The 27653-nt window shown below is 51.4% G+C and overlaps 1 protein-coding gene across 3 annotated transcripts; it reads right to left on the bottom strand.

Moving 5' to 3' along the window:
- Window positions 1–974: 974 nt before the first annotated feature.
- On the bottom strand, window positions 975–24123 carry AIF1L (allograft inflammatory factor 1 like). Of its 3 annotated transcripts, none has more exons than XM_073314105.1 (6): window positions 23946–24122; window positions 23762–23823; window positions 13606–13672; window positions 8222–8263; window positions 5940–6102; window positions 975–3063 (listed from the first exon to the last, which is right to left on the bottom strand). In XM_073314105.1, exons 1-6 carry the CDS (start codon window positions 23974–23976, stop codon window positions 2976–2978), a joined length of 453 nt encoding a protein of 150 aa, XP_073170206.1. In that variant the 5' UTR covers window positions 23977–24122; the 3' UTR covers window positions 975–2975. The 3 variants fall into 3 exon arrangements, with proteins under 3 accessions (XP_073170206.1, XP_073170208.1, XP_073170207.1); XM_073314107.1 differs by lacking the exon at window positions 23946–24122 and adding an exon at window positions 20999–21137; XM_073314106.1 differs by lacking the exon at window positions 8222–8263 and having other exon boundaries at window positions 23946–24123.
- Window positions 24124–27653: the final 3530 nt, after the last annotated feature.

The raw sequence follows: 27653 nt of genomic DNA, 5'->3' as shown, positions 1-27653 counted from the left end.
ACAAAACACTTTCAGCTACTACCCCTTAAAACATTTTCTCTCTAGATCGAGTGGTAAAACCCTGTTTTGGGCAGGGGGAGCTGAAGGACAAAGGTTCTAGTCACAACTCCACACCTGGATGCAAGGATTAAATGTCATACTGTATTATGTGAAGCATGTAAGAATGTCTGAAAGTCTTCCAAGTGTAAACCTTCCCCCTTTTTAAAAATGAACGATACATTCTGAACTTGCACTGGCCCCAATGAGACATATACATTCTTTAGAGAGGCTGCTGGCAAGGCCTCATCCCCACGTCCCACTATGCTGGGGCAAAAGGGCATCTCATACTCAGCCTTCCGTGATGATGGAAAAGAAATCCACCTGCCATCTCCCGGAACCATGAAGCTTGGTCACTGCTTGGATGATTATTTATGGAGACCCAGATGGTTTAGCCAAACCATTGTAAAAGCGAGGGTGGAGAAGATCTGTCAGAAGAGTCTTGTTGCTCCTGCCAGACAGGTGTGCATGTCAAACAGTGACCCTGAAGCAAGTGAGCAGCCAGGAGGCAGCCTGAAATTTATTTCATGAATGTTTGATTTTATAAAAAATAAAATCAAATAAACCTTCCCTTGCACTGTTTAACTCAAACATTGAAGCATTTGATCAGTTACTGACTTAAATGATTTTCACCTGTCTTATACTGATGTAATTTAAGTGCCTATTCTGGGATTTGCACCCTTTTAACTAAATTGATTTAAAAACTAAGTTTTCGTTTATTGGGAACAACTTGAGTTTAGACAAGGCTCCGGAGTAGCAACATTAAATACACTTTTGCTTCACAGAGTTTCAGAAGATTTATTTTCAGTCTGTACAAGTAGAGCTGTGCTGCCCTCACCCACAATGTCTCTCTCCATTGCCGTTCTGAGACGAACAAGAATAGCAAGGCATTTTTTAAAAAGGGCAGCCTTTAGCAGGCGCAATAAGACAAGTTAGTGTTCCAAACAATAAATTGGGTATCTGTTTTTATTTAAGGCATGATTTAAAAAACCACAAAAGTTAAAAGCTGCCAAGGACAAAGGAAAAAAAAGCCAGAGTGGGAGGGAAGAAACACGATAAGCAATGAAACCCCAGGGGCAAACAACTACGTTCCAAGCATTGTAAATACAGAGTACACAGCAACGAACACTTCAATGTCCAGAGCACAGTCCTGCTAGATCTAAGTTCTGGTATGCAGGGGAGTCTTTCCCACCCCCAAAAGTGAGATATAAGATCCCTGTTCCCATAAAAAAAAAAGTTCACGTGCTCAATTTTAATCGCACAGTAGTCCCATTGAAATCAACTGACTCTGCATGTGAGTAAATTCAAGCACATAGGAAGGAGTATGTTTGGAGGATCAATGTCTAATTTAGGAGGTTTTGAGGGCATCAATATGAACAAACAGACTCATCCACAGTTCTTCTGGAACAGCTTAAAGACTCAGACTGGAGTCCCCTTTCCTTGACCTACAGGTTCAGCACATCACAGGCCTCTTCTGTAAAATTCGAAGGCAAAAAAGCTGGGCTCATTCTCCCACCACCCCAATATTTCAGGTGCAAGATAACAGCCAGTTCCAACTGGCTGTTAAAACGGGATTTATTCTAGGCACTTGAACGGATCAATCAGTGGAGCAGAGGAAGGCTGCAAGCTTCAGAAGCCAGCCACTTATTCACATTACAAGGAAAACAAACCCAATATATTATGAAGTTTACATTTTAACTATATAAATATAAGCAGACAATGGATCCACAGCTTCTACCACAGATGACTTAACAGAATAGTTTCTCTAGCTTCTAAAAAGGAGATCACAGTTGCAAGGGCTTATTCCCCTTGGTCAAAGAGGGACCCTACGGGGTGCTTGCTCTCTGTCCTGCACCATAGTCAAAGATGGAAGTTTTTTGTTGTCTTCTGGTTGGAGGCCAGTGATTGTGATTGGGAGGGCAATTCTTGCCTATTTTTAGTCTCACTGCTGTTATGAGCTCCTTTAAGTTACAGCTATGCAGGAATTCTTTAAGTTACTTGTGCATTCTTTAGTAGTTGCCATATAAGCAAACAATTATATGTTCCTGCAGACAGCTTAAGAAGTACACTTAGGGCTTAAATCTTGCACCTTGGGCAGGCAAAATACTGGTGGATGTCAGTGAGAATTTTGCCTGCCTTAGAACTGCAAGACAGAATGGGAAATCCAGGCCTCATTAGAAAGTCAATGGCAAAATTCCCATTGATTTCAGTAGGGCCAGGATCTCACCCAGAGGCTTTAACAGGTCCGCACTCTCATGGATTTGCACCCTAGTTCAAAAAGACACATGCAAGGTGTAACCACCAGCAAAATCTCTTCCACAGTCCTGATCAACAACGAAAGGAAACAGGGCCCCAAAGAGCCATCCCAGTTCGGCACCAGATCCCGCGCATCCTGGAACTGGATGGAGGCGTAGGGTAGAGCTGAGAAGGCACTTTACAAGGTGTGGCAGGGCAGTACTCAACAGCAGCCTCAGGAGACGCAGATAGCAAGGTAGTGACTGGCAGCAAGGCCATGTTAAGAACATACCAATTTCCCATGGGAGTGACTGGAGGATGCTCTGTGCCGAATGCAGATTCGGCATTTGATTCATTGTGGCTCAGGATCCACCTGTTCAAAAGGAGGCAGCCCTTTCTAGCAGAGAGATCCATGCTAGAGACCACAGAGAACAATCAGCAATTTCTCACCTGAGAACCACAGGTGGGGTTGCAGTTATTTTTGGTTTCACATTTACACTTTTGCTACCGATGAAACTGGCTAGGGGACGCAGCAAAGAGACAGCTACCTGTGGACTGGGGGTCCTTGGGCTTCCCTTGTCATTCCTCTTCTAAGGCAGATTAGTTTCTATCACTAAGACTGACCAACGTAAAAGTAACAAAACAGGTAACCCTCCTTACAGACCACCACGGTGCTGACAGATTTGGCTCTCAGCCTATTGCCTTCAGGGAAGACTGGCAATATCTCTCTCTGGAGGTGGGCCAGAAGGCTTTGGGATGTTTTCATTGGCTTTTCCTTCAAACAGCATGACTCTGGAAAAAACAAACAGTCAGAAGCATGAGTTAAGAAAACAGGTGAAAGTTTAACCCATCACCAGGATCGACAACATCTGTTGGAAAACAACAAGGTCTTTCTCCTATGCTAGAAAGTCCACTAGTTGGAATGCAAAACTGGGTGTCAGGATTCCTGGGTTTTATTCCTAGCTCTGCCCCTGACATACTTTGGGCAGTGTCTTCACCCTTCTGCGTATCCATTTCCCTAACAGTGAAACAGAGATGTTCTACATTGCACAGGAGTGTTGTGAGGCTCAATACATGCCAGCAAAGTGCTCGGAGATCCCCAGATGCAAGGCCTTATAGATGTGCAGAATAGTAACTGGTTTATGTTTTTCTTGATCCGCTCTAAGCTGCAAAAATATGGCTGTGCTATTTCCCCATCGCCACCACTACTCTGTAGCCAGTAGAGGGCAGTATTGCCAACACAGTACAAGGCACAGTATCTCATTTTTGAAGCAGCCATAAAAGTTGTGCCTTGAATGTCACTTGCAAAGTCGCCCATTTGGTTCCCATCTGAGAGCGCAAGGGATTTGTATGTTCACTTTAAGCAGCCACTTGAAGTTGATTGAGAACACATGGCAGATCACTGCTTCTAATACACTATGCCTACAGACATGTGCATTGGACAGCATAACTAGCCACCCCCTGGAAACTACACTGCACGCACATTCAGAAGCAACAACAAGCAATCCATAGCGACTGTGTGCTGGAGAAGGAGGAGGAGTGACTGCCGATTGGGTGGGGCCGTAACTGGAAAGAGAATCCAGAATGCTTTTTAAACTGTCACTGCTTTATTCCTCCCTCAGAATTGTAGCCACTTAACAGCTGGCAGCTGCTATCTTGGTTTGGTGGCTTTTGCTGGGACTGGAACTTTGCATTTACAATTGGAGCAGAAACTCAACCCTGGCCTGAGGACAATGGAATGCTTGTTTGGGTGTCTGCTGAGAAGGGACCTGTCTCTGTCTACCTAAAACTAGTCATATTGGGGCAGAGGATGGAGAGTATCAAACAGGCTTCAGCAGGGGAAGAAGGTTGCCAAGGTTGCCATGAGCGTTTGTGGTAGGAGTCACGGAACTATTAGGAACAAATCCATCGCTGGGGGAGAAAACTCCAGAAACATCCTTCACTAACATACTAACCAAGGGCAGTTAAGGGGAGAGGGGTGGTAAAGATTTCCCTCACCATAAATACACAGCAGATTAATGGCAATTGTTCTGCTGGTGTGGGGAATAAAATGATTCCCTTAACATCCACTTTGGAGAGCCAGTCGCACTAGAGGTATCCTTCAGAAACGGACGAGGGGCACAGAGGAGAGAGGACCCCATCCATCCATCTCGGTTAAGCACAAAAGCAGTGCTAGCATGGTTGGTGGCCATGAAAGGCAGAGAGGATTGAGGAGGGTGGGGAAGGAGCCCATAGATTCCACCCCACTGCTAGGGGCAGCCAAGCTGGTGCCCAGAAGCCATTTGTTACAACAGCAGGGCTTTCACCGCCCTTGTCAGGAGGGCACAAAAGGCTGTGAGAAGCTTACACCAGTGGCTCATACCACAGTAGAAGTGCCTCCCCTCCCCCGCATGCACTGCTTCAAACGTGCCTCCTCCTCCCGCTCCGGTGCCAAGGGAACAAGGAAAATCTTGGCACCAGGCAGGGGGGACTCTGGAATGGATGTGAGGAGATGGGAAGGGGGATTCTGTAGAAAGAGGCAAGTGACAGGAGCCTCCCTGCTTCTCTGCACGGTCGCTGAATTCCCAGTTCCGTGCGGACGCCTTTCAGACAGGAAAGCAAGAGGGAACCTACTGTCCTGCAAACCCGGGCAGACTCAGGTGGGAGAGAGGCGAAAAAGACCTAATCGCTACACTAGCCTCCCCCACCCCCGTCTAGGGTTACAGCTAGATTGGGGCATGAGCGTGATAGGACCTGGGTGGTCCCTGGGGAACACCTGTGTGGACACACACCAGGCCACAGCCTGAGTACGAGGCTATGTCTGTACTACAGTCACAGAGCGTGACTGCAGCTCACGTAGATGCAATCTAGCTAGCTCGGTTACCGGCGCAGTGAATCACGGCAGCATGGGCTACAGTACAGGGCTGACCCCATGAGTAATGACCCAGGGTTCCAGGCAGGCTTGGGCAAGCCGTGCTGAGGTGCGTGGTGCCGTGGCTTCGTGTCTATCGGCACCCAAGCTAGGTAGATCGAGCTAGCTGGCGTACATCTACTCGAGCTGCAGCGGCACCCCATGATAGGCCTATTGTGACTGTGTGGCGCACCACCTAGGAGGGCTGTGAGACGGGCCACAGGCTCAACCAGGCAAGTGGCCGAGGACTCCAGCGTACTGCGTCCTGTGTGCTTTGGAGCTGCTTTAACCCTGCCATGTCAATGCAGGACAAAGCCTCTTCCAGATACACCAGGCACCTCTGTAGCACATTCCTGGCAGCATGAGGTGGTGACAGACTTAGGACAGCCCTACCTCTGGATTTGGCACATGGTCCAACTTTGGAAGGTAGATTGAAAGCAAAGGGGGCCTGGAGCCACCACAACTTCAGCCCCCCTCCCCTCAGGCTCAGCCCTCACCCTGGCTGGACTCCGACTCCCGCCACAGTGACTCCCAACTCCTTCCATCCTTGAGATGCCGTTCTGCTCATTGCCTTCCAGAGACATTCTTCATCCTTTTCCCCATTCAGGCTTCCCAGCTTGTCTAGGACACATGGGTTCTTGCTCCATCTTTGCCCCTCGGGGACATGCAGAACAGCCCCTGCCTCCTGCTGCACCTGGCCCCCGAAACCTCCAAAGCGTGGAGCGCAGATCCCAGCATCACATCCTTTGTCTGCCCCCCAAACACCGCCAACACTCACAATTTAAGGACGGCGGAGCGCTTGCCAAGCATCACGTTGACGAAGTCCTGGTAAGAGATGGTTTCGCTAACCCCTCCAGTCACTTCAGAGATCATCTTCTTCAGCTCTAAGTGCGTCTTCGGAGCCCCCAGTTTCTCCATCATCCTTTTGACAGACATCAGATCTGCAAGAGGAAGAGCCAGAGAACCAATGCCAGGAATGGTGGCAGCGGGAGATAGTGCAGCACTGAACGTGACTAATAAGCCTTCGGGATACAGGACATCTACATTAACAACTCAGTCCTCCTCACCCCTTCAGTTACAAGCCAAGCATGCTCAATGGGCAACTCCGAGATCCAAAACAAAAGATCCAGCAAAACCTAAGCTGCCATTTTTTGCTGACCATGGCCACTGTGCCTCACGTTTCCAAGGTATAAAATAAAAAAATAATGCAGGAGAGATCCCTTGCAGCCCCATGCTGCTCTTGCAAAAGTCAGGGCTGACAGTCAGCAGCAGAAAGGTACCACAGAAACCAAGAATTACAGATATTTTTCCTCTGGGTGATGTCTAAGTTCGTTTAGTTACCAAACAAGTATCGGTGGCATCCATACTATTATACTTGTGTGCCTCAAACACTAGTGAATTCAGCCTCCTGTTAGAATCTACCACTCTCTCCTGCCTCGACCCCACAACATTGCTCTGGAAGTGTACGGCCATAACTGACTAGAGATTATCCTGAGGTAAAACATAAGACAGCCCCTACCATAAACCTGAGCATAGAGGTTGTGCCAAGGTGGGAGGAAGCTGCAAGTTAGACAGCTAAGGGCTGCTCTGACTTTTGCTGAGGCCAGTGGCCCTGGAGCAGCGCAGGGCTAAGGTGGTATAAAGCCACCTTTGCAGCCCCTCCCACTGGGTTTTGACTTTTGAGGTGCAGCCATCTGAGGGCACAGCATAGGATCAGACCCCTCGCTTCTAATCCTAACCCAGCTACTGACTCACTGCATGATCTGGGGCTAATCATGGCATCTGTGCCTGTTTCCCCATCCCTACCCTGTTGTGAGAAGATACGAGGGTCTCTGGATTCCAACTCTCCTGAAGTGTAGGAGGCAAGCGGCAGGGGAGGAGATTGGGGGGAGGGAGAGAGAGAAGCACCAATATTAAAGAAACCGAGCCAGACCCAAACAGGCCCCTTGGAAGTGGTGCTAAAACCCCACCCTCAGGCAGAATCTGAGGCAATTTCCTTCAGATTGTTCTCACTTGAACAATGAGCTGCAGGCTCCTTTCCTCCTCCTAACCAGCACCAGGGTTAGGAGCCAGGTCTCCTTCTTCCTCCCCGCCCACCAGGGACACTGGATCAGCTAAAGGAGGTAGAGGCGGCTGTGGCTTGCAGGGAACTAACAAGACAGACAGACACAGTGAATACCCTGTACTTTGGGTAAGTTAGCAACAGGGATGGCCCAAGGCAAAACCTGGGACCCAAATCCTGAACGTTGCAAAAGTCTGGATCTGGACACCGTGGCTTGGCCTCATCTCTTTTCAGCTGCCGGGGCCTGTCCCTGGGAAAGAGCAAGATAGCACCACTACCAGATGTGAGAAAAGCCTTCCTTAAAAACCTTAAGCCGGGAGATCTCAGCAGGTGAAAACAGAAAACTGGGCCCAGCTCCATAGCCTAGACCTCACCTTACAGAGGTCTGGGGGACAGCCCCTTCTCCCCTTACAGAGAGTCTGGAGGTAGGCAAGGACAAGCGAGCTTTGGTTTTGGGTGGAAACCTAGGAGCTTTGCTTGGTTTCCACCTCAAACCAAACAAAGCCTTAACGCTGCAGGCTCATCCAAGCATAAAACCCTGGATAGGAATCCATGACTCTTCCTGATACTTACTGAGAGAGAACCATGAGGAAAGGAGCCCAGAACAGAAAGAGAAGCAAGAGGGCTGAGCAGAGATCCAGGAGAAAGAGGGGAGCTTGGGACCAAGAGCAGACACATGTCTAATGCTTGAAGCAGGCAAGGAGAGACCCAGAGAGAGAGAGAGAGAAAGACAGACAGACAGAGACCATGGACAGGAGGCTGGACATGTGAGGACAGAGTCAGTCTCTCAGAAGCCAAGTGACAGAGTAAGGTTCCACAGGACCAGGCAAGAGATTTGGCGGGGAGCAGCCCGTGGTCTCTTTATCAGCACCTGGAGATAGAGTTTGTAAAAGTAGCAGCAACCCTGGCTTTATGCTTTGTAGTCCCAGTGTCTGCCCCAACAGACCACTCTCCTTCTGGCCTAGCAGCACTGATGTGTTCCTCAAGGGGTCACTCACCAATCTCGCCTTGGTTATTCAGGTCAAACTCCATGTATTTCTCTGGAAGAGACACACAGAAGGGAGTTAGCAAATCAGAGCAGCTTCAGCAGGCTCTCAGGGCAGCTCCTTCCACATCCCAGCTGAGGTAGAGGACAGCACTGAGTGGCACTGCTCCCTGACTGGGCACAGAGGCTAGATCACCAAGAGGATGCAATGAAACACACAGGGTGGTTATACCGGAATGGATCATTTGCCAGCTAGTCTTGCACCACATGACTCTTCGGAAGCTGGCAACAACCAAGCCTTTCAGAGGAAGGCAAAAAAACCCCACACCCCAAAATGCCTAACAGTTGCACTATTGTGTGTGGGTAGGGGAGGACGCAAGATGGTGAGGCCTACTGCATACAGCACTGAGCTGGGAGTCAGGAGACCTGACTTCTAGTCCTGGTTCTACAATGATCTGTTATGGGACCTCAGGAAAGTTATTTTTCTCTGTGCCTGTGTCTCCCTTGCCACCTGAGACCCATCTGCCTAGTCAGACTGTAAAGTCTTCAGGGCAGGGAATGCCTCTGACTGTGTACATATAGCACCTAGCACCATGGGGCCTTGATCTCAGCTGTGGGGGCTCCGACTGCTACTGGAATACAAAGAGTGACGTGCCTAATACCACCACGGGGTGGTCACACAGGGACACAAATGTCCAAGCTCTTGGGGTTAGTGCCCAGCCTTGAAAGCAGGCTCAACGGGCTCTAAAGCTCAGTAATGACTTCCGTCGTGGTTCCTTTCCTACAGGGAAAGGAAAGAAAGAGACATGGTACAAAGCAGTGGCCAGTGGCAGACCAAGGTAACGAGATACGGATGAGGACATTGTGGTATGAAGGAGGGATTTACATTAATACAGTATTGCACAGGTAAAGGGCTGATTTTTCCCCAGTCGCTTAGGTCTGATTTCTTGATGACTTGGAAGGGGCACTGCTCCACTGGGTGGGGTAACCTGTCCATAGGATTCACCGGGAGACAAGAGATCCAGGCAGGCCTGCCCATGTCATGAATTCATCCCCTCTTCGAGGCACAGCGGCTCTTACAGGATAGTGCTCTTTCTTCAAGAAATTTTTAGCCCCACCACTTAAAGGCAGCACCATCACCAGAGAGAGATCAGCCATTAGCAACCATTACACAACATGCACTGAATAGATTTTCAAAGAGTGCATTTTTTTTAAACTTTGAGGCACCACGTCTATTACCAGCAGAGACACGCCTTTCAGAATTCGCTGATCCATGGGAGACATCATATACGACATGAGTGAGAACTGGGCCAGGGGTTCTGCAATTGAACCTGATCTCAGGTCACATAAAGGGGCTTTGAAGATACAAAAGCCTTTTTGATGGACTAAGAACCAATTAGGCCAAATGCCAGTTCAGAGGTGCCAATTAGTGCCACAGCCCCCCATTCAGAACTGTGACAGGGTCGCCCCTGGGTGAATGCATAGGGCTCGTTAGTGCTAATGGGAGCTCCGTGCATGCAATGCACCTGGGCAACACGTACCACTCATTAGCGAACTGTGTATTTTCCACACTGGGTAGTGCAGCAGGCCTGTATCTCCTCATGTGACAGAGCCTTGCTGTATTTTACTTGGCTGATCTGGTTTCTAGAGTAGATGGATAACTGGTTTGATGTGGTAAATGATCCTGTTTTCTGAAAGATCAGTGCAAGGCAGATGTATTGGGCCACAAATTCTTTGATTTAGCCCCAAGCTGTCAGCTAACTAGCCACTGGATGGTTGAATGACAGCCTTCACTCTGGATTTAAACACTAAGGCACAATGGGCAGGGATGGTTGGAAAACTAGTGAGGGAAGAAATTGTGTCCTTTGACACACCTAAAGAATCAGGAGAGTCAAGACAGTGTACAGCTTGGGATGGCTTACTGCACGGAGAGCTAAAAGGCATTCCACTGAAACCCACTGTTTGGCACTTGGTATAATGAACTGGCTATTGTGTATATGCACAATTTTCCTCTAGCAGCTAGAATCAGAACTCATCTTTATGTCCATGGCCCTATACTGCTAACCTCTAAAAGGAGATTCTCCTCGAGCTCAAGTGGTAGGAGTCTGGTTTGGGTCAGAAGATTCTGTTGCTCCTGGCAACTTGAAATTCCAAGTTGCTATAGTCTGCAGCATGGCAATAATTGACGCATAAGAGGGCTACAGATGCGTTACAATAACTTTCTATTATGAAAAACAGCCTATGTCTAATACCATTTAAGTTGCTACCATGTAGTTAGCTCCACAAGCATTCCCATTACGCGGTGCGCTATTCCTAGTGGGAAGAGGCTGTGTTATTGTCTCCCCATGCCAGCAAAGCCCCTGGGCAAGTGCTGGATACTGCTCCTTATTAATCAGCATCATTTCAGAGTATTAGAGGGGTAGCCGTATTAGTCTGTATCCACAAAGACTTGTAAGGTAACTCCCTTCTCTTCATGTGTCAGTATATTTATGCCTGCATCTGTAATTTTCACTCCATGCATCTGAAGAAGTGGGGTTTTTACCCATGAAAGCTTATGCCCAAATAAATCTGATAGCCTTTAAGGTGCCACTGGACTCCTTGTTATTTCAGAGTATTGTTGTGCTTTACAGTACCAGGCTCAGGAGGACACTCCTGGATGGACAAAGCTACATTCTTCTGCCCCAAGCTCTAAGCAATGCCCTGATACCACTGTGGTGGGCACTATATTAAGAAATTCCCTCTCTTCTCCACCTTATTTTTGTAACATTAAGCAAGGTCATTTATAGCGGCACAGGGAAGTCCCAGCTCCATCACAGTATTTCCTTGTTCTACGGGCAAATTGCAGTTTAATTGCTCATTGTGCCATGTCCTTGTTCTACCAGCAACAGGTAAATAGCTGCCTCTGTTTACATTGCCCTGTGGCTCAGCTCAGGGCAAGAGGCCTAACCAAGCACAGGGCAGGGCATGATGCTAGAACTGCCCCTATGGCTGAGCAGCAGAGGACCAGCTGCAGGAGGGAATTTCCACCTTGACAAATGTCTCGTCAGCAAGCCCCCTTTCAGTCGCCAACAGAAATCCTGGGCTTGTCGGGGGAATAGCTTGTGACTGGCAGGTGGGCCAGAGGTACAGAGAGCAGCAAGGGACTAGGACAGCAGCTCTTGGGACAAGAGGCAGGTTTAATTCTCTACTTGGAGCGCCCTTCTTTGTGGCTCTGAGTCACTTGGCCAGGCTCAAGCACTGGGGTCACTCCTCCCAGCATACAAATCTGAAACGTGTCCCCCACTGCATGTCTGCTGTGCGCAGTGTGTGTGTTATTTTCTCTGTTCCTCTGAGAATGTTTGACAGGCAGTGCAGAGAACAGAGGCAGCTTTATACCATGGCGCTCTGAGCCTGAGCCTACACGTTCATGTTTCTCTTTCATCCTATGCTGCCGGGATTCAATGGGGTGAAATCCTGCCCTGCTAACCCCAGCGCATTCACACAAACACCGCTTCTGCACAGGGGCTCCTGAGACTCTCTGGCTCAGCTGGGCGAGGGGGACACACAATGCGCCGATTGTTGGGAGAAGCTGGAGGAGGTGTTGGCGGCAGGGAGCGGGACTCCCACAGAACAGGCCATCGAGCCATGGAGACAAATGCACGAGGCGGGGGGGGAGGAGATGCCGAGGCCTCCTGTTACAGGGAGTTCTGCGGCTGTGACCCACAGTCACAATGTTTGAAGAAAGCCCAATTCAGAGGGAAAATAATTCAGGGTTTCAGCAAAAATGGAAGGAGAGGCAGGTGATGGGAGTGGGTGGGAGGGAGGGAGAACCGGGGGAAATTGGAGACATCCAGTTCCCTCACTCTCCACTGGGCAAGGCACCAGCCAGCACCCTCCAGGGCTGAGATCAAAGTCAAAAGCAGCCAATGCCTGGAATGGAAGCAGGTTAGGCAGCTGCCCCAGGGCCCCTAAAGATGGGCCCCTATTTGCTGAGGAGCCGTGTGTGCGTGAGGACAGACGACCAAGGGGAGTATGGCACAGAAGGCATGTTTTCCCAGGGCAGGGTCTTTAAGGGTTTGTCTACACTGCAGTTGGAAGGTGCGAGTCCCAGTGCGGGGAGCCAGACTTGCACTAGCTCTGCTCGGCATGGGCAGCAGCTCAGGTTAGCCACCGGAGCTCGGATCTAGGGGATCGGGCAGTCTTGGAGCCTGGTGGCTAGCCCGAGCCGCCGGACATGCTGCTATTTTTGGTGTGCTAGTTCGAATGGAGCTAGAGTGAGAGTCTGTCTACCCCCTCTGGGAATCCCCCTCCCAGCTGCAACACAGACATCCCCTAAGGTTTGAGCATTGGCCTGCTAAACCCAGCGTTGTGAGTTCAATCCTTGAGGGGGCCATTTAGGGATCTGGGGCAAAAATTGAGGATTGGTCCTGCTTTGAGCAGGGGGTTGGACAAGATGACCTCCTGAGGTCCCTTCCAACTCTGATATTCTATGATTCTAACGGCCTGTTGAGAAACAGAGGCAGCCAAGACAGCTCAGCGTGAGACTTGCCCCACCCAAAACGGGCCCAAACCCCACACCCAGAGAGCCCCACATGCAGATCCATGCTTTGTGCTGCCCTCCTCCCCACCACAAAAAGAAAAGAAAAAAAAACACCATTCCAGGCCTAAACCAAAACCCCAGATCTAGGAACAGGAGAGTTTTGGGTGGAAAATGAAGATGGGGCACACCTCTAAACTCCATCAATATGGACTGGACTAGGAGAAGGGGTCTGGGAGGGAATGGGTTGGGCTGGACGGCAATCTATAGCGTGTTAGGAAAGACAAGAGGGACAAGTGGCCTAAACAGGGATCCCAAGACCCTCCAATTCTGAGGAAGTTTGGAGCCCAACTTTGTAGCAGAGGCTTCTATTCACTTGTCCAATCAATCTAGGTGCTTATATGGCTACAATCACTTTATTGGCTCAGTATCTCCTAGGATCTATCGAAATACTTTTTCTCTCCTCCCCTTCTCACCCTCTAGGGCCTTGCCTGCACTGGAAGATTCTGTATTTGTTTTCAAGCAATGGTGCAGCCATTGCTAGCATGGCAGCTGTGCTGTTGCTGGAAAACAGGAACACATGTTTGAGCGCAGAGCTGCCCTTAGAGGAGTAACTATTTTGCCAAAGTTGTGTGAGAGGTGCCTGCGGAGGGACCACTTGAGGGTGTGTGTCTGTGTGTGAAGACTCATTGTGGGAAAACAAGTCACAGTGAAGGTTAGCGCTTAGTCTGAAACGTGAGGAGGCTGTTATCTCAGTTTAGTCACTTATCTCTTCTGGCAGCGAGTTCTACAGTCTGGCTGGTCCTAGCTCCTGGGAAAAGGCTACCCTTGGCACACAGAGTACAGGTGAAAGGGGACAGAGAGCGGCAGCTAAGTCTCACCTTTGAACACCGCAAGTTTCTCCTCCAGATCTTCTTCATCACTGAACTTGGGGTCACAGAGAAATTCCTAATAGGGGCAGAAAAGTCCCAAAAGTTAAAAACACAAGGCAAAGCTCCTCAAAACTCCTAGGGCAAGTCTAAGATGGGATGTGTGTTTGACTAGATAAATACCCAAGAGGGGAATTAACTGCCAAAAGTCAAAAACAGATGCTGTTTACAAAGCTGAATATCATCAGTGCCAGGAGAGATCTAAAATGAGTCAGTTCCTGCCCCCACCCTTATAGTGAGAATCCTAGGGAACCAAGAGGGAATCACAGTGCCTGGAGATTTCTTAATGACAACACCTTCATTGCACCAGCAACTCCGGGACTGTTCTAGCGGCAATGCCGGGGGATTCCTTTCAGTTCTGTCCATAGGCAGACACTATAAGAGTGTTCCTGATATAGCCATATAGAGTCTGAGGTAGCAGATGAGAGACTCCAACCCCCTCACCTCTCTCTCCTCTATGCATACACACCAATGGCTTTTGGTTCTTTAGAGCCAGCACAGTTCTCTCAGGGCTTTGAAGCTCCTGGATTCACTCAGGATGTGGTGCACACTGGATACTAAGTTAAGAGGACCTTTTACTAGCGAGACACAGCTAGTGCCTCTGATGCACTGAGGCAGGAAACAGGTTCTCCCAAGTGCTGGAGGAGTGGCATGCCTGTCAGTTCTGCTCATCCACTTGCAGATGTCTCCAGGCTCCACTGCCATCATCTCACGGCTTTATTATTAAAGTGCCTTAGCACTGCAAGGTGAAGAGCCTGGAGCTCCAGCACACAGCAGGATCTGGACAGCAAGCTCCACCGCTGTGCCCCTCCAGCGAACCTCTGCTGGCAATATACTCCCTGCAGCTGCAAACTGCAGGGTCTTCCGCTTCTTTTCCAGCTTCCCATGTCCACCCAACGTCCAGGAATTTAGTCACTTGGTCCGTGTTCAGCATTCTTCTCTGCAGCAATCATTAACAGCTGCCGTTTATTTTTTTGCTTGTATGGGGCAAGGACCCTCCAAGGGATTGAGGGGCAGTGGGCTGAGGCTGCTGCACACTCCATACATTCATGGCTACACAGTTTGTGTCTGCAACGCATGGGAGTAGCAGAAGCGGCCCCTGGCCTTAAGGTATTGGGATGCCCAGTCGTCACTAACATTACTGGAAACTTGCATGTTCTTTCCTACAACCCTGCTGGACACAGCCTTTACTGCTAACAAAATAGGAACCAGGCTGCTGGACCCCTGAGGTGGCTCAGAAAGTCTCCGCCTATAGCTCTGGGACCATCAGGTGCTGACTCAGCCATCTCTAGTCTGGAGATTTTAGGGCTTTAAGTACATTTGACACCTGTTTCAGAAGAGAGAAAACAACCAGTCAGCCACACCCAAAGCAGTGGCCAGCATGGATGGTGGGAGGGGCGGGATGTGATGCTTCCCAGGGATACCCAGGGCTGAGAAGCACTTTGCTACCACCTATCGGAGGTCAGCTCCATGACTGCACCGGCCACAGGCAACACAAGCACTGCCCACTAGGCCTCTGCAGGCCCCGCTGTCTCTCAACCGGTTAGTGATAGGCACACTCCAACCCCTGAGCCCTCCAAGCGACTCCCAGAGCTCCCAGTCCCTGATCCACTGGACACTCCCAGTATTCGCAGATTCACTGCTTCCAAAGAAACAGTGCACCCCAGCTTCCCTGTTACCTCTCAGATCATTGCTCTGCTTCACACACAGCACTTAGATAGGCTGATAGTGAAATCAAGTAAAAGTCTATTTAACAACGTGTAGAGGTTCAAGAGATAGCAAGTAGAAATATTGGAAATAGACAGTTACATATAAAACAAAATCAGAACACGCATTTGACAACCTAGACTTACTGCACCAGTTACTGTCATGTCTTCTATCTGGAGCAAATCTCAGCCCAAGTCCTTTCAGTATTTTACAGCCAGGTTTGGCTGTGATCTTCTATTTGTGAGACAAGTCATTCTATCAGCTTGCCCCCCTCCCAAGGAAATATCCAGGATCTACCTACCTCTGTGTCCCATTATAACCCAACAACCCATTGGGTTTACTTGTAAGCAGGGCCGCCTCCTGATGTTTATTTCTTTCTGCAAATTTCCTCTCCTGAAGGTTTTTGCAACCTCTTGATTAGCATTTGGCTCAGGATGCAAACCAGCCTCCACTGTGAGACATACAACACACAGGAGACCGGACACGTTACCCCCTGCCGTAAGAATGTTCGAAGTTTGTCCCCTCCTGGTCACCTGCCTTAAGAACATAATTCTCAGCATAGAAACCTAACTCCTTCAATATTACCCATACACACTTGTCACAGTGATTATGGTAACCAAGTGGCTGCTGGCTTTCAATAGAGACTTCACATGCCACCCTTTAGTGAATTATTATGCATATATCCAGCCCAGCAGATGCCTGTAAAACTCTATGCACTCCTGTGCCCTCTGCCAGCTGGCACCAAGAGGTCCGTGGGTCACACTGGGGAAACCCCCAAATGCACTGCTGGCTCTTCCCCAGCACAGAGCTGACCAAGAACCCATCTACATGATTCAATTGCAGTCATTTTTTAAAAAAATCCTACCATACTTGCCTCCTCCCTCTCAGAGCCCACCCCATCCCCGCTCTGTACAAACAGCTCCTGGCATTCTTACTTATAGCACAGAGACAGGCCTGGATCAGCACACTAGGGCTGAATAGTAACACCTCGCTCTCACACCGTGCTTTTCATCAGCGCCTCTCCAAGCAGGTCAGTATCGTTATCCTCACCTAATGACTGGGAAACTGAGGTACATAGTGGTGAAGTCTGGATCCAAATCTGCATTCTGTTAAATAGCCCCATCTCTAATAGGGTCCCTCTCAACTCTTGCTAATTAATTAGTTATTGCTTAATATACCTCTCGACAGTGCTCAGATTTTATGGTGATGAGCAGAGTGTAAGAACCAACACAGAACAGAATGACATCCCTTAGCTCTGGTCTCTCAAGCAACCTCAGAGAGATCAAGCAGCTCTGCTGTGTCAAAGCCCCTCACTAAAGATTTCAGTCATGTTACCGTTGGATCATTCTCTCACCACCAGCGAGCCACACTTTATTCAGGTTCTCCTCATGCACAAGCCTGCCTGTTCCATTTACCACCACCCCTGCTCCCAACCATGCTCTCTGCAACTTAACCTGACCTTTCTTTACAGTGACCAGATCTGAACACTGCTCTAAAGGTGGCAAAAGCACAGTATCCTTAGGCTTGTGTAACATACGCTGCCTGATACAGCCTAGTGTTGCATTAGCATCTGTTACCACTACAGCACCTCCACTTGAGAATTTAAACAGCTGGTCTAAGCAACACACCCAGATCCTTCCCCTCACCCACGTAAACCAGTCTGGTTCCCTTTGAACCACACTTGAATAGAAAAAATGATCCAGCAAAGAGTATCACTCTCCAGTTCAATACTATGTTCAGCCCTGGAACCCAGCTGAAAGTGCAAGGGGAGTTTTGGGCGGCAGAATGCCATTACTCAAGGTGGAATTCAGCCAGGTCATCAGGGTTAGCGTTCTATACGTAGAGAGAGTCTCAGGGGAGCGGTGAGGGACACAAGTGGTCATGCCCTTGGCTTCGTATCTCATCCAGAACTCCAGCAGCACACTATCCCCATACACCATCTGCCCACCCTCTGTAGAGCTCATGGGGCACGGTGGCAGACTCGCAGGCTACAGAGTGAACCTGTGTTGGGAGGGAGGGTTATTATGGGTATAAACAATCTCTGCAGAAGTGACCTGTCTAACGTCACAAGAGGAGGGAGTGGAAGAGCCAGTACAGAACCAGGGCCTGACTCCCAGTCCCACGACTTACTGCCGGAACATGCTGAGCAGAGCAGTGGGTATATTTTTCTCACAGAATGGAGGGGTGGTGAAAAAGGAGAGGCATTTAGGATGGGAGGACATCAACTCCTGCTGCCCTAGGCCAGCTATAAGTTGCCAGGGAAGGTGCCCAGATGCCAACACATAAGAGCAGGTGGCACTGACCCAGCAGGTATTCAGCTATCTTGATGTCAGCAGCCAGTTCTCTTGCTACAAGAAGTTGGGGCCGGGGAAGTGGGGGGGGAATGCATTTCATCAGCCGGGGGAGAGAGTCACAGCCCAGCAGCCCTCACAGGGCCTGGTCTGGAATGTGCAAAGCAACAAGGAAGACATTTCAAATGGAAACATTCCACCCTCAACACTGTATACAATTCCTGTTTGTAGCCACTGTGATAAGAACAACAGGCATTAACAATATCACAGAGGAATTCCACCCCCAGGGTCTGGCGACTTGGGCTCTGCTCTAGCGGTTAAGGTTGCTCCCAGAGCCCTCTGCTGGGGCTCCAGCTTTTAGGGGCCTAGTTGCCTATCTAGCATCTTATTACTATGCAGAAGTGCACAAATGAGACACACCGAGTGCACAGATTAGACGGAGCTACTCTTGGTTAGAGGACATCTTCTTTAGGCATATGGACTTGGATGCACAAGCCCTCTCTAACTGCAATACAACTGGGGTAGCAAAAGCACAGACCCCCTCAGCCCCACCCCACTAACCCACCTGTACCTTTCAGGGTATGGAGGTATGATTGCAGCATGTGGAGAGCTACCTAGTTCAGGAACCAAGAGCAGCAAAGCCACCGCAGCATGCATGGTGCAAGCCTGCCCAGGACCCTGGGTGTGTACTGGGGTGGCTAGCTCTTGCGGAAGTCCACGCTGCTATGGCTTCACTGCTATTGGTACCGAAGCGAAATCAAACCTACGCATGCTGCAATCACACCTCCAACTGCAGTGGAGACAGGAGCCTGTCCCTCACGAGGGGCAGGCCCATCTACCTATAGCATTTATAGTGTTTATAGAGTGCCCATCACTGGGCCTGTCGCAACGGGCCATTGAATTCTTAGGCTCTGCTGAGACTGCCCCTTGAAGTGGGGACCTCAACTGGGGCATTTTTGTCAAAGTCCCTAAAGCAGTCCCCTAAGAAAGAAACACATTGGAAAGGATAGCTTCAATGCCCTTTGGCAGTCAGGAGGCAGCAGTGGGGAATGGCTTCCTGCCAGAGGTCCTTATCCACACAGGAGTCAGGAGAGTACTAAGTGCACCATTTCAGCTTCTGACAGCAGAGTCCAGAGGGGACCAGCTGTTAGCTTCCCAGGTGGCATCCCTGACTGTTCTCCCCAAGCCTGCTAGGGAGTGAGGATAGGTGCTCCTAACAGATCTCTATCCTGCTTAATGGAGCTTGTTTGCAGCCCTGGGGATTTTGCAGGCTGGAAAATCCCTTCAGAAAAAGTTGGAGAAAGTTTCTCCTTTTCCATATACGGTCCGGGCTGGCTCTCGAGGGCGACCCCGCCATGCCATCTGCACAGCCTGGTATGCCAGCTATGTTACAGTTGGGAGGATTTGGAGAGGTTTAAATCTCTGCAGTTGCACAGCTGATCAGATTTTTAAAAAGGCAAAAAACAACTATCCTACCTCACCCTCAGTGAAGAGAGGAAGTACAGAGGCTGGTCAAGAAGAGCAGAGCAGGGTTAACTGTCCGCAGCTGTTCCAGCCCATTAATCCCGCAGTATTTGCAGGCTGTTTGCAGCCTGTTTCATGCAGCAGTTGTGTGCACAGAACACGCACCCCTAACACTCAGGGCAGCACACCCTAACACTCAGGCCCAGGAGAGGTGTTAAAGTGGGGGGGGGAGAAGCCAGCAAGGGCATTAAGTAGCTCTCCAAGGAAATCCAAGCTCGTTGCATTTCAGACACCCAAACCCCCCTACAAGGAGACTCCTGCCGCAGAATGAGGGTGGCACAAGTCATAAGAACGTTCCCACTCAGTGCAATGGGCTGAAACTACCCCAGCTCAAAGTGTCAGAGGGTTCTGGGAAGAGCAGCTTTCCAGAGTCCTGGCCCTTGACACTTCCAGGTGCGATTGGGGGAGGTTAGAGAGCAGAACGTAGCTCTTTCCTCAGCCTTCTTAGCCCCAAATCTCGCAGTTGCCCCTGGATATCAGGCAGTGCTAGAACTGACCCCAATCTCTCTAGTCTCCACATCTCCCAGCCCTGTAAGCTGCCCTGGTATCTCACTCTTAAATCACCCCCACATCAGACACTGTGTCTACCTCTCCTCTGCCAGGTGCTCTCTTATTCAGGCCTCTCACTGGTTCAAGTCCTCTCCAATCCCCTCCTCTGTGGTCTCCAGAGGTCCCAACTCTACAGGGCTCAGTCAGTCCAAGAGATCCTGGCTGCTCTCATCCATACCCAGAAGAGAAACCCACCAAGTGCAATACATTGGCACACAGTGAGGGCAAGAGATTGGGATTGGGGCACCTCAGTTCTACTCCAGGTTATACCACAGGCTTGCTCTGTGACCTTGGGCAAGTCATTTCCCCTCTGCGCCTCAGTTTCTCCACCTGTAATATGGAGATGACACTCCCCATCCCCATGGGGGTTGGGAAGGTTCATCAGCCTTTTCAAGAGATGCTCAGATGGAAGGTGCTGGCCTGGATGAGCTCCAGATGTTGTCACGCTCCTCCCTGAAGCCTTCACTGGCTTTTGTCCATCTCAGAATCCATTACACGCCCCCACAGCCTTTGAGACCCTTCATGGACGTGCCCCTTCACCCCACACCCTCTTCTCTTCCTAGCCTCCAGCCCACTCGTTATGGGCCTCCTGACAGGTGGAACAGCAGGAAGTCTGGTAAAGTGCCAAAGCCACCCAGAATTAACCCAGCCAGCTTCCTATTGCCAGCACTTACCATCCCAACTCCCCTTCCTCCATGAAGCACCTCCCCTGAGAGATTAAGGCACTTACTGTCCATGGCATGGGCACGGAAGACAGGAGAGAGGTGGGGGGGGGGGGGAAGATGGACCCATCTTGTATCCTAGTCTCTGGGACAGGAGAAGGTTTCCCCCTCCAGCCCAGGGGCCTCCTCTGTACTGCACCAGGGAAAGGGACCTCATCCAGCCCTGGTACCAAGGGCATTTACCCTAACGGTCCCTTGAACCCTCTAATCCTTGATTTGCTGTTCCTCCCTCCAGCCCCCTGCCAAGGTCTGCAGGACGTCCGGAGGCCCCACCACCGAGCTCACCCATTGGCTACACAGAGCATGGAGAAAAGACCCAAGTCAGCATTCACAAGAGTAGAAACTGTGCACTCCTGGGAGAGGAAATCAGAACAGCTCGGTACAGGCTGGGGTGAAAGTTGAAAGCCCTTCCCAAGAACAATAGCTCCTATTCTTCCCAGGGCGCGCTCCTGCAGGGACCGTTATGGCAGCTGGCCACAAAGCATCCACTGGCACACAACGGTCCCTGGCAGAGGCCCAGCCCTTATCCACACACACGATTTCAGTCCTCACCTTGTAGTGAGGAAGGGGAAGAGCCCGCTAGCTCGGGGGTTGCTGTCAAGAGACAGCCCCTGTGTAGATCCAGCTTTGCTGTCCTGCAGTCTCCTGCCCTAACCTCCTGCAGCGGAAGTGCTCCTCCAAGGGCCACTGGCTGTGGAGAAAACAGGCCTAAGTTTCAGGGTAGAGTGCAATGGGGCCTCTCTCAAAGTGCCCGCCTGGCACCAGCCATGTGCCCAGCACAGGTTGGATCAGGCCAGAAGAGTGTGCAGGGAGCCCACTGAAGGAGAGAAAAAAGGCACCCACCTCCACCCCATCCCTCCCACTGAATGTACCTCTGATCTCTCAGCTGTCGGAGACCGGCCCCCTGAAGGCATTCCTCTGCCTCAGCACCACAGGGCCCGAGGGGACACAACGCTAGACTCACGGCCAGTGGCTGTGGACGTAATACAGATTCCCCATTCCTCACCTTGCCGTCCTGCCCCAGCCACCCATTCCTGCCCCACACCAGACCAATCTCCACCCCAGGCTCAGGCCAGCTCCATTCCTTCCTGGCTGCCACACCCCTGCCCTCTTCTCAGGCCAGCCACACTCCCTGCACAGCACCACTGTGGTTTATGGGGAAGCATTACTGCATACCTCAGGGTTTGCTGCTGCCCCTGTTGAAGCCACAGCAGCACTGAGGTCTGTGGGGAAGAGGGCCGTTTACACTTGTTTTACCTTCACGGGCCCCTCTGCTCCGGTCCTGGTTCAGTCTGGTTGGATTATTCAAACATAACCTCAGATCTGAGCTATGCAACTAGGACAGGAGTGGGAAGCTGCTGGGAAGGGACCAGGCCTGGCTGCTCATTCCCATCATCCTGCCAAATGGTCCCATGATGTATGAACCTTGCCCAGCCTGCAGAGCACACCCAGGGGCTCTGTGAGGCTCAAAGGGGCAGCTCTGTTTTGTTGGGCCCTCTGCCAGCGAACACCCATATGGCTCTATCCAGCTACCTCTCCGCTTTGGACACCTCCCCATCCCACCCTATGGCAGGCTGGGGAGACACCCTCCTTCACCTGTCCACAAGTTTCCATAGTCTCTGAAGATCCCTACGTGCACTGGGAAATGGAACTGAAGCACTCAGAAGGACAGCTGGGCACCTCACTCACTACTATGGCCCCCTAATACCAGAGTCACAGATCCAGCCCGTGGGGATGGGGCTCTCCTTGCTGGGGCAGGACTGGGTCCCTCGAGCCATGAGAGTAGGTCAGCAGGTCTATTCCCATTTGGGGCTGGGGGAAGCAAGCCAGACACCAGACAGGAGGCAGTTACATGAAGAACCCAGTGGGAATTAAGACTAACTAGGGCCTGGCCCCACAGACACTTTAGTCTTTCCACACACCCCACCTCAAAACAGTGCCCCTTCATAGACCCCTCCTGCCAGCCAACACTCCAACTCGGATCTCCATCCAGCCCCCCTCATATGGATTCTTCCCCCGCAGCCTCCTTCCCCTGCAAACGCCTTCGTCTTCCCCTCCCAGCTCTCTACACAGACCCTTAGTTCACGCCGATTTCTCGTCGCTTTTGGGCTTCTAGCTGAAGGATTCAGCTTTAACTAGCTCCTAACCATTTCAATCTGCTCCACAAGGGAGACGAAACAGGGCACAAGCCAAGGGATCAGCTGCCATTTACACTGGGAGACACCCAGGCTTTGTCTGCAGACAGCTCTCCCCACCGGGCACAGGCGGTGGTCTCACTTGCAGCGCAGTTTAGGAGCTGGAGGGCTTTAGTGACACGCTTGGAAAGGTGTTTTGTTTTGTTTTTTGGGTTTGTTTTTTTTTGGGGGGGGGAGAAGAGGAGGACTGAGCCAGATCTAGGACCTTCACTACACAACGCCACTGACCATGGTCACTCCGGCTAACAAAAGGTGTCTTAAGAAACGGTGCATGTTTGATTGTTGTGTCAAGCTGAGAATCTGATGGGGGAGGGGGAAAGGGGGATTTCAAAACTTTTCAGTGAAGAAACACAAATCATCCATCCTTACCCCTAACACGCTGGCCCCCACCTAGCACGGCTCACTGGATGAGCTCAAGGCTGGAGGGAGGCACATTAGAATTGCTTTAGGAGGAGGCTCTTCAGCAGATTTTACTAGAGAGCGGGGTAACTGAGGTAGGAGAGCGTGTCCCTGTGGGTAGAGTCCTGAACTGAAGTTCAGGCTTTCCCATCCCAACTTTGGCAAGTGACATCATTGGTCCGTGCCTCAGTTTCCCCAGAGGTCAGCTGTGGCTAGCTAGGCCCTGCCTGGCAGGGGGTGTGATAGGGGTGGCACAAGCACCTAGACACACCTATGCCCCCAAAACACACCCACGCCAGAAGCCAAGATTTGGCCCCTTTCCCCAGTTCACACGTGGGAGACCTGGGCTGGACGCAGGTTGAGCCGCGTGCGACGTGTGTCGGAAATCGCAGGGCGGCAGGAACTTCTGGCTCCCGCCAGCCACGTGGAGCTGCGGGGCGGCCTGTCCCGGCCCCAGCTGGGGGGAGCCGGAGCAGAGGCGGCTGGGACCGCAACCCCCCGGCCCCCTTCCCAGCAGCCGCAGGTAGGAGCGAGCAGCTCAGACCCTGGCAAACCAGCACCCACAGGGGAGGACCCCCCCCCCCGAGCAGCTCGCCTTCCCAAAGCCCCTTCGCAATCCGGATGGACGCTCTGGCCAGGTCCCCCCCCGCCCCGTGCACCCAGCTTCTCCAGCGCGCCCGGCTCCGTCCTGGCCGGCGCCCCCCGCCCGCTCGCCTCCTACCTTGTTGATCTCCTCCAGCCGCCCCTCCTGCTGCGCTCTCCGCTGCCCGTAGGCTTTGCCTCCTGCGCCGGGAAGAGAGGGGCATTAGCGGGGTGGGGCGGGGGCCGGGCAGCGCAGGGGGCAGCGCAGGGGGCTGCGCGGGCTCTCTTGCGCCCCGGAGGCGCCGGGCTCGGGGCGCGCTTACCTTGGAAGCGGCTGTTGAGGGTCACGGCCATGCTGAGCTGCCCCGCGCCCTCCCGCCGGCCGGGCTGGCTGCACTGCGGAGCGGGACGAGCTGCGAGCCGGGAGCGGAAGGGCAGCCCAGCCCCTCTTGAGCGCAGCCATTCACCAAGCGGGGCCCTGGTGACTCAGCGGCCCCTCTGCTGGAAGAGGCAAAAGCATGCACCGGCCAGGCACTGCCCGCTGCCGGAGCCAGGCAGGGGTTAACCCTTCCCTTGCCTCCCTCCCCCGCCCCTCCTCCTGGAGTCGGTTCTGCAGAGCGCCCACAGCGGGCACTTGGAAGGGGCCAGGGCTCCAGAGAGCGTTTCTAGCCAGCCCAAGGCTCGGGCCCTGCCAGCCGCCGGCTTTTCAGGAACCGCTGCAGACGGCTGGTTGGGCCTGGACTGAAGCAGCAAACTGACAAGGTCTCGCAAACCGCTTTGCTGCAGGGGCTAATAACGCTGGCCTCCCCATCAGCCCAGCGAAAACTGAGGTTATGCACCAGCCAGCGCCTCACCTAGACCCCTCCATAAGCTTTGGAAGACACCAGGATCATAGAATCATAGAATATCAGGGTTGGAAGGGACCTCAGGTATCATTTAGTCCAACCCCCTGCTCAAAGCAGGACCAATCCCCAACTAAATCATCCCAGCCAGGGCTTTGTCAAGCCTGACCTTAAAAACTTCTAAGGAAGGAGATTCTACCACCTCCTTAGGTAACGTATTCCAGTGTTTCACCACTCTCCTAGTGAAAACGTTTTTCCTAATATCCAACCAAAACCTCCCCCACTGCAACTTGAGACCATTACTCCTTGTCCTGTCATCCACTACCACTGAGAATAGTCTCGATCCATCCTCTTTGGAACCCCCTTTCAGGTAGTTGAAAGCAGCTATCAAATCCCCCCTCATTCTTCTCTTCTGCAGGCTAAACAATCCCAGTTCCCTCAGTCTCTCCTCATAACTCATGTGTTCCAGTCCCCTAATCATTTTTGTTGCCCTCCGGTGGACTCTTTCCAATTTTTCCACATCCTTCTTGTAGTGTGGGGCCCAAAACTGGACACAGTATTCCAGATGAGGCCTCACCAATGTCGAATAGAGGGGAACGATCACGTCCCTCGATCTGCTGGCAATGCCCCTACATATACATCCCAAAATGCCATTGGCCTTCTTGGCAACAAGGGCACACTGTTGACTCATATCCAGCTTCTCGTCCACTGTAACCCTTTGGTCCTTTTCTGCAGAGCTGCTGCCGAGCCATTCGGTCCCTAGTCTGTAGCAGTGCATGGGATTCTTCCGTCCTAAGTGCAGGTCTCTGCACTTGTCCTTGTTGAACCTCATCAGATTTCTTTTGGCCCAATCCTCTAATTTGTCTAGGGCCCTCCGTATCCTATCCCTACCCTCCAGCATATCTACCTCTCCTCCCATTTTAGTGTGGCTCCAAGCCACACACTGACCTGTGTTGGCTGCATGTTGACTAAGGAAGCCACAGCTGACCACGAAAGGGATCTGTGAATTAAGAAAGCCAGCACCACATATGGTCGCCTCCACCACTGGATCTGGAAGCAACATGGACTCTGTCTACAACAAAATTCACAGTCTATAATGCTGTGGTCCTGCAGGTACGAAACATGAGCCTGTTATCAATGGCATATTAGAAAGCTGTACCGTTTCCCTAAGGGTGAGTGCCCACAACTTAGAGAAGAATCGCATCGAACAGCTGGAAGCCCGGTGCCAGGCATGGCAACAAGGTGCAATTCAAGCATCACAACTAGGCAAATGGCTCCATCATGGCCAGTGTGCGGAACGTTGTTCTTCTCAAATTGGGTTCCAGAGTCACGCAAAGACCAACTGGTACGAACTGTGATTGTCTGCGGTGGTCTTGAAGTCGAGGCGGTGAGCGTCCCGCTGCTCCCGGAGCACGAGGCTATGTCTTCTGTCCCTCAGCTCTTTCTCGGTCAGCCCCTGGGCTCCCTCATGGCAGTTCAGCAAGCCCCTATTACCTGTGCTCTGCTCAGAGCTGTGCTTCTCAGGAGCACCAACAGCTTGGCCAGCACAATATGTGTCCCCAAAGAACAGCCAGAGTAGTAGGGTCTGAGCCCTAGAGGATTCAACCCCCCCGAGCTCCGAATGCAGGGACTTCTCATCCGGATTTATTTTCATCCAGTGAAAACAAATTATTCTCATGAGGACAAGAGGCTGGTGGCCCAGAGTGCTGGAATCCAGAGCAGTTTGGTCACTGGTGAGATGAGTTTGGGGAGCTCAGCCTGCTCCCTTGTGGTCCTTTGTCCATATCACAAAAAAACAACAAACTGGCACAATTGCAAGATTCTTCCTCACTTGCTCAGAACTGAAACAAAAGGAGGAGACAAGGGTCAAGCTGTGCAGGAGCCAGGAGTGGGGTATCAGGGACTGCTGCAGATGGCCATCAGTACAGCTAGGAGAGGAGGGCAGAACTGGGATAGCAGGGGGTGCAATGGTAAGGATTGAGGTGCATCAGCAAAGCTGGGGAAAGATAGTGGGGTCGGGAGGATCTTGCCCAGCGCCTTCCTGCAGGTTAGTCCGCCATGCTGGATTCCAGCCCATTTCACTCTCCCATTTTCATAACCACTAGATCCCCACTAATAACAATACTGTTTATTTTAATTAAAGAAAATAAACGAAACAATCAGAGTTTGGGCGAGTCCCTTGGAATGGCTGCTGCCTGGAGAAGCCAAGTCTGAGTCACCAGCTGGAAGCCCAAAAACAAGAGGAGAGGTGTCCTGTTTTTGGATTTAAAGTCCAGGGACAAGGGGCTGAGGGCCGCACCTCCACCCTGCACGTACTTTCAGTTATTCTAGCATCTGCTCCCTCTCCTGGTCTGGTCTTTGCATCTTCCTCCACGCTGCCCCCTTGACGTCGGCATCCGACTCACCCCTCTCAGACGGCTCCTTGAAACACCCAGCTTCCAGCAAGCCTTTCAGAACAGACCTCTGCAAGATACTGGCACCTGTTCATTCCGCCACACCAGGAAGTAAAGGCCCTGCACACAGAGGGCCTTGCATCTTATGAGAGTAGGTAAGTAGATCTTATCTATCCAAGGTGCTTATGTGACCCTCGCTCACGGTAGTATCTGAGCACCTCCCAACACCCCGTGATGTTGGGCATCCCCATTTAGAGATGCAGAACTGAGGCAGAGAGAGATTAAAGCCCAGATCCTATTTTAGTGGAGGTCAAGACTCTAAATACCTTTGAAGATCTGGGACTAAGTGACTTTCCCAAGACCCCCACCAGAAATCTGTGCCAGCGGCGGGTATTGAACTCAGGCCTCCCAAGTCCCAGACTAGGGCTCTCACCCTGTTTCCTCCCATTCCATTCCATAGGTGCTCAGGATTAGCTAATGCTGTCTTTGCCCACGAACAGAGCTGTGCCCCACGCATGGATCAAACTGACTGGAACCGACTAGGTTTTAACAGCAGGCTGAAAGCATTGGGAAGGGAAAAGCCTCCCTCTAGTGTCCGCAGTGTGGGTGTGATGCTGCGTCCAGCCAATGCAGGCTAGAGAGAGGGGTTTGTATGGGGGAGCCAGGCACCTCGGGATCGCAGGGAATGCTGGGCCAAGTCTGGGCAGTAGCATGAGGAGCTTCAGGGACTGGGGTTGCATGGTCCCCGAGCAGATCCTTAATATGCCCTGTTGCACCCTGCAGCATGTCGTGGATC

This window comes from Lepidochelys kempii, chromosome 16 (assembly GCF_965140265.1).
Source record: "Lepidochelys kempii isolate rLepKem1 chromosome 16, rLepKem1.hap2, whole genome shotgun sequence".
Lineage (NCBI taxonomy): Eukaryota > Metazoa > Chordata > Testudines > Cheloniidae > Lepidochelys > Lepidochelys kempii.
The sequence above is the reverse complement of the archived record's forward strand: the minus strand, read 5'-3'. Positions and strand labels throughout refer to the sequence as shown.

Coding starts and splice junctions, on each gene's coding strand:
- AIF1L (XM_073314105.1), bottom strand. CDS start 23,976: ATGGCCGTGACCCTCAACAGCCGCTTCCAAG. Junction 23,824..23,945: donor CCTCAACAGCCGCTTCCAAG/GTAAGCGCGCCC, acceptor TTCCCGGCGCAG/GAGGCAAAGCCTACGGGCAG. Junction 6,103..8,221: donor GAATAACCAAGGCGAGATTG/GTGAGTGACCCC, acceptor TTCCTCTTGCAG/ATCTGATGTCTGTCAAAAGG.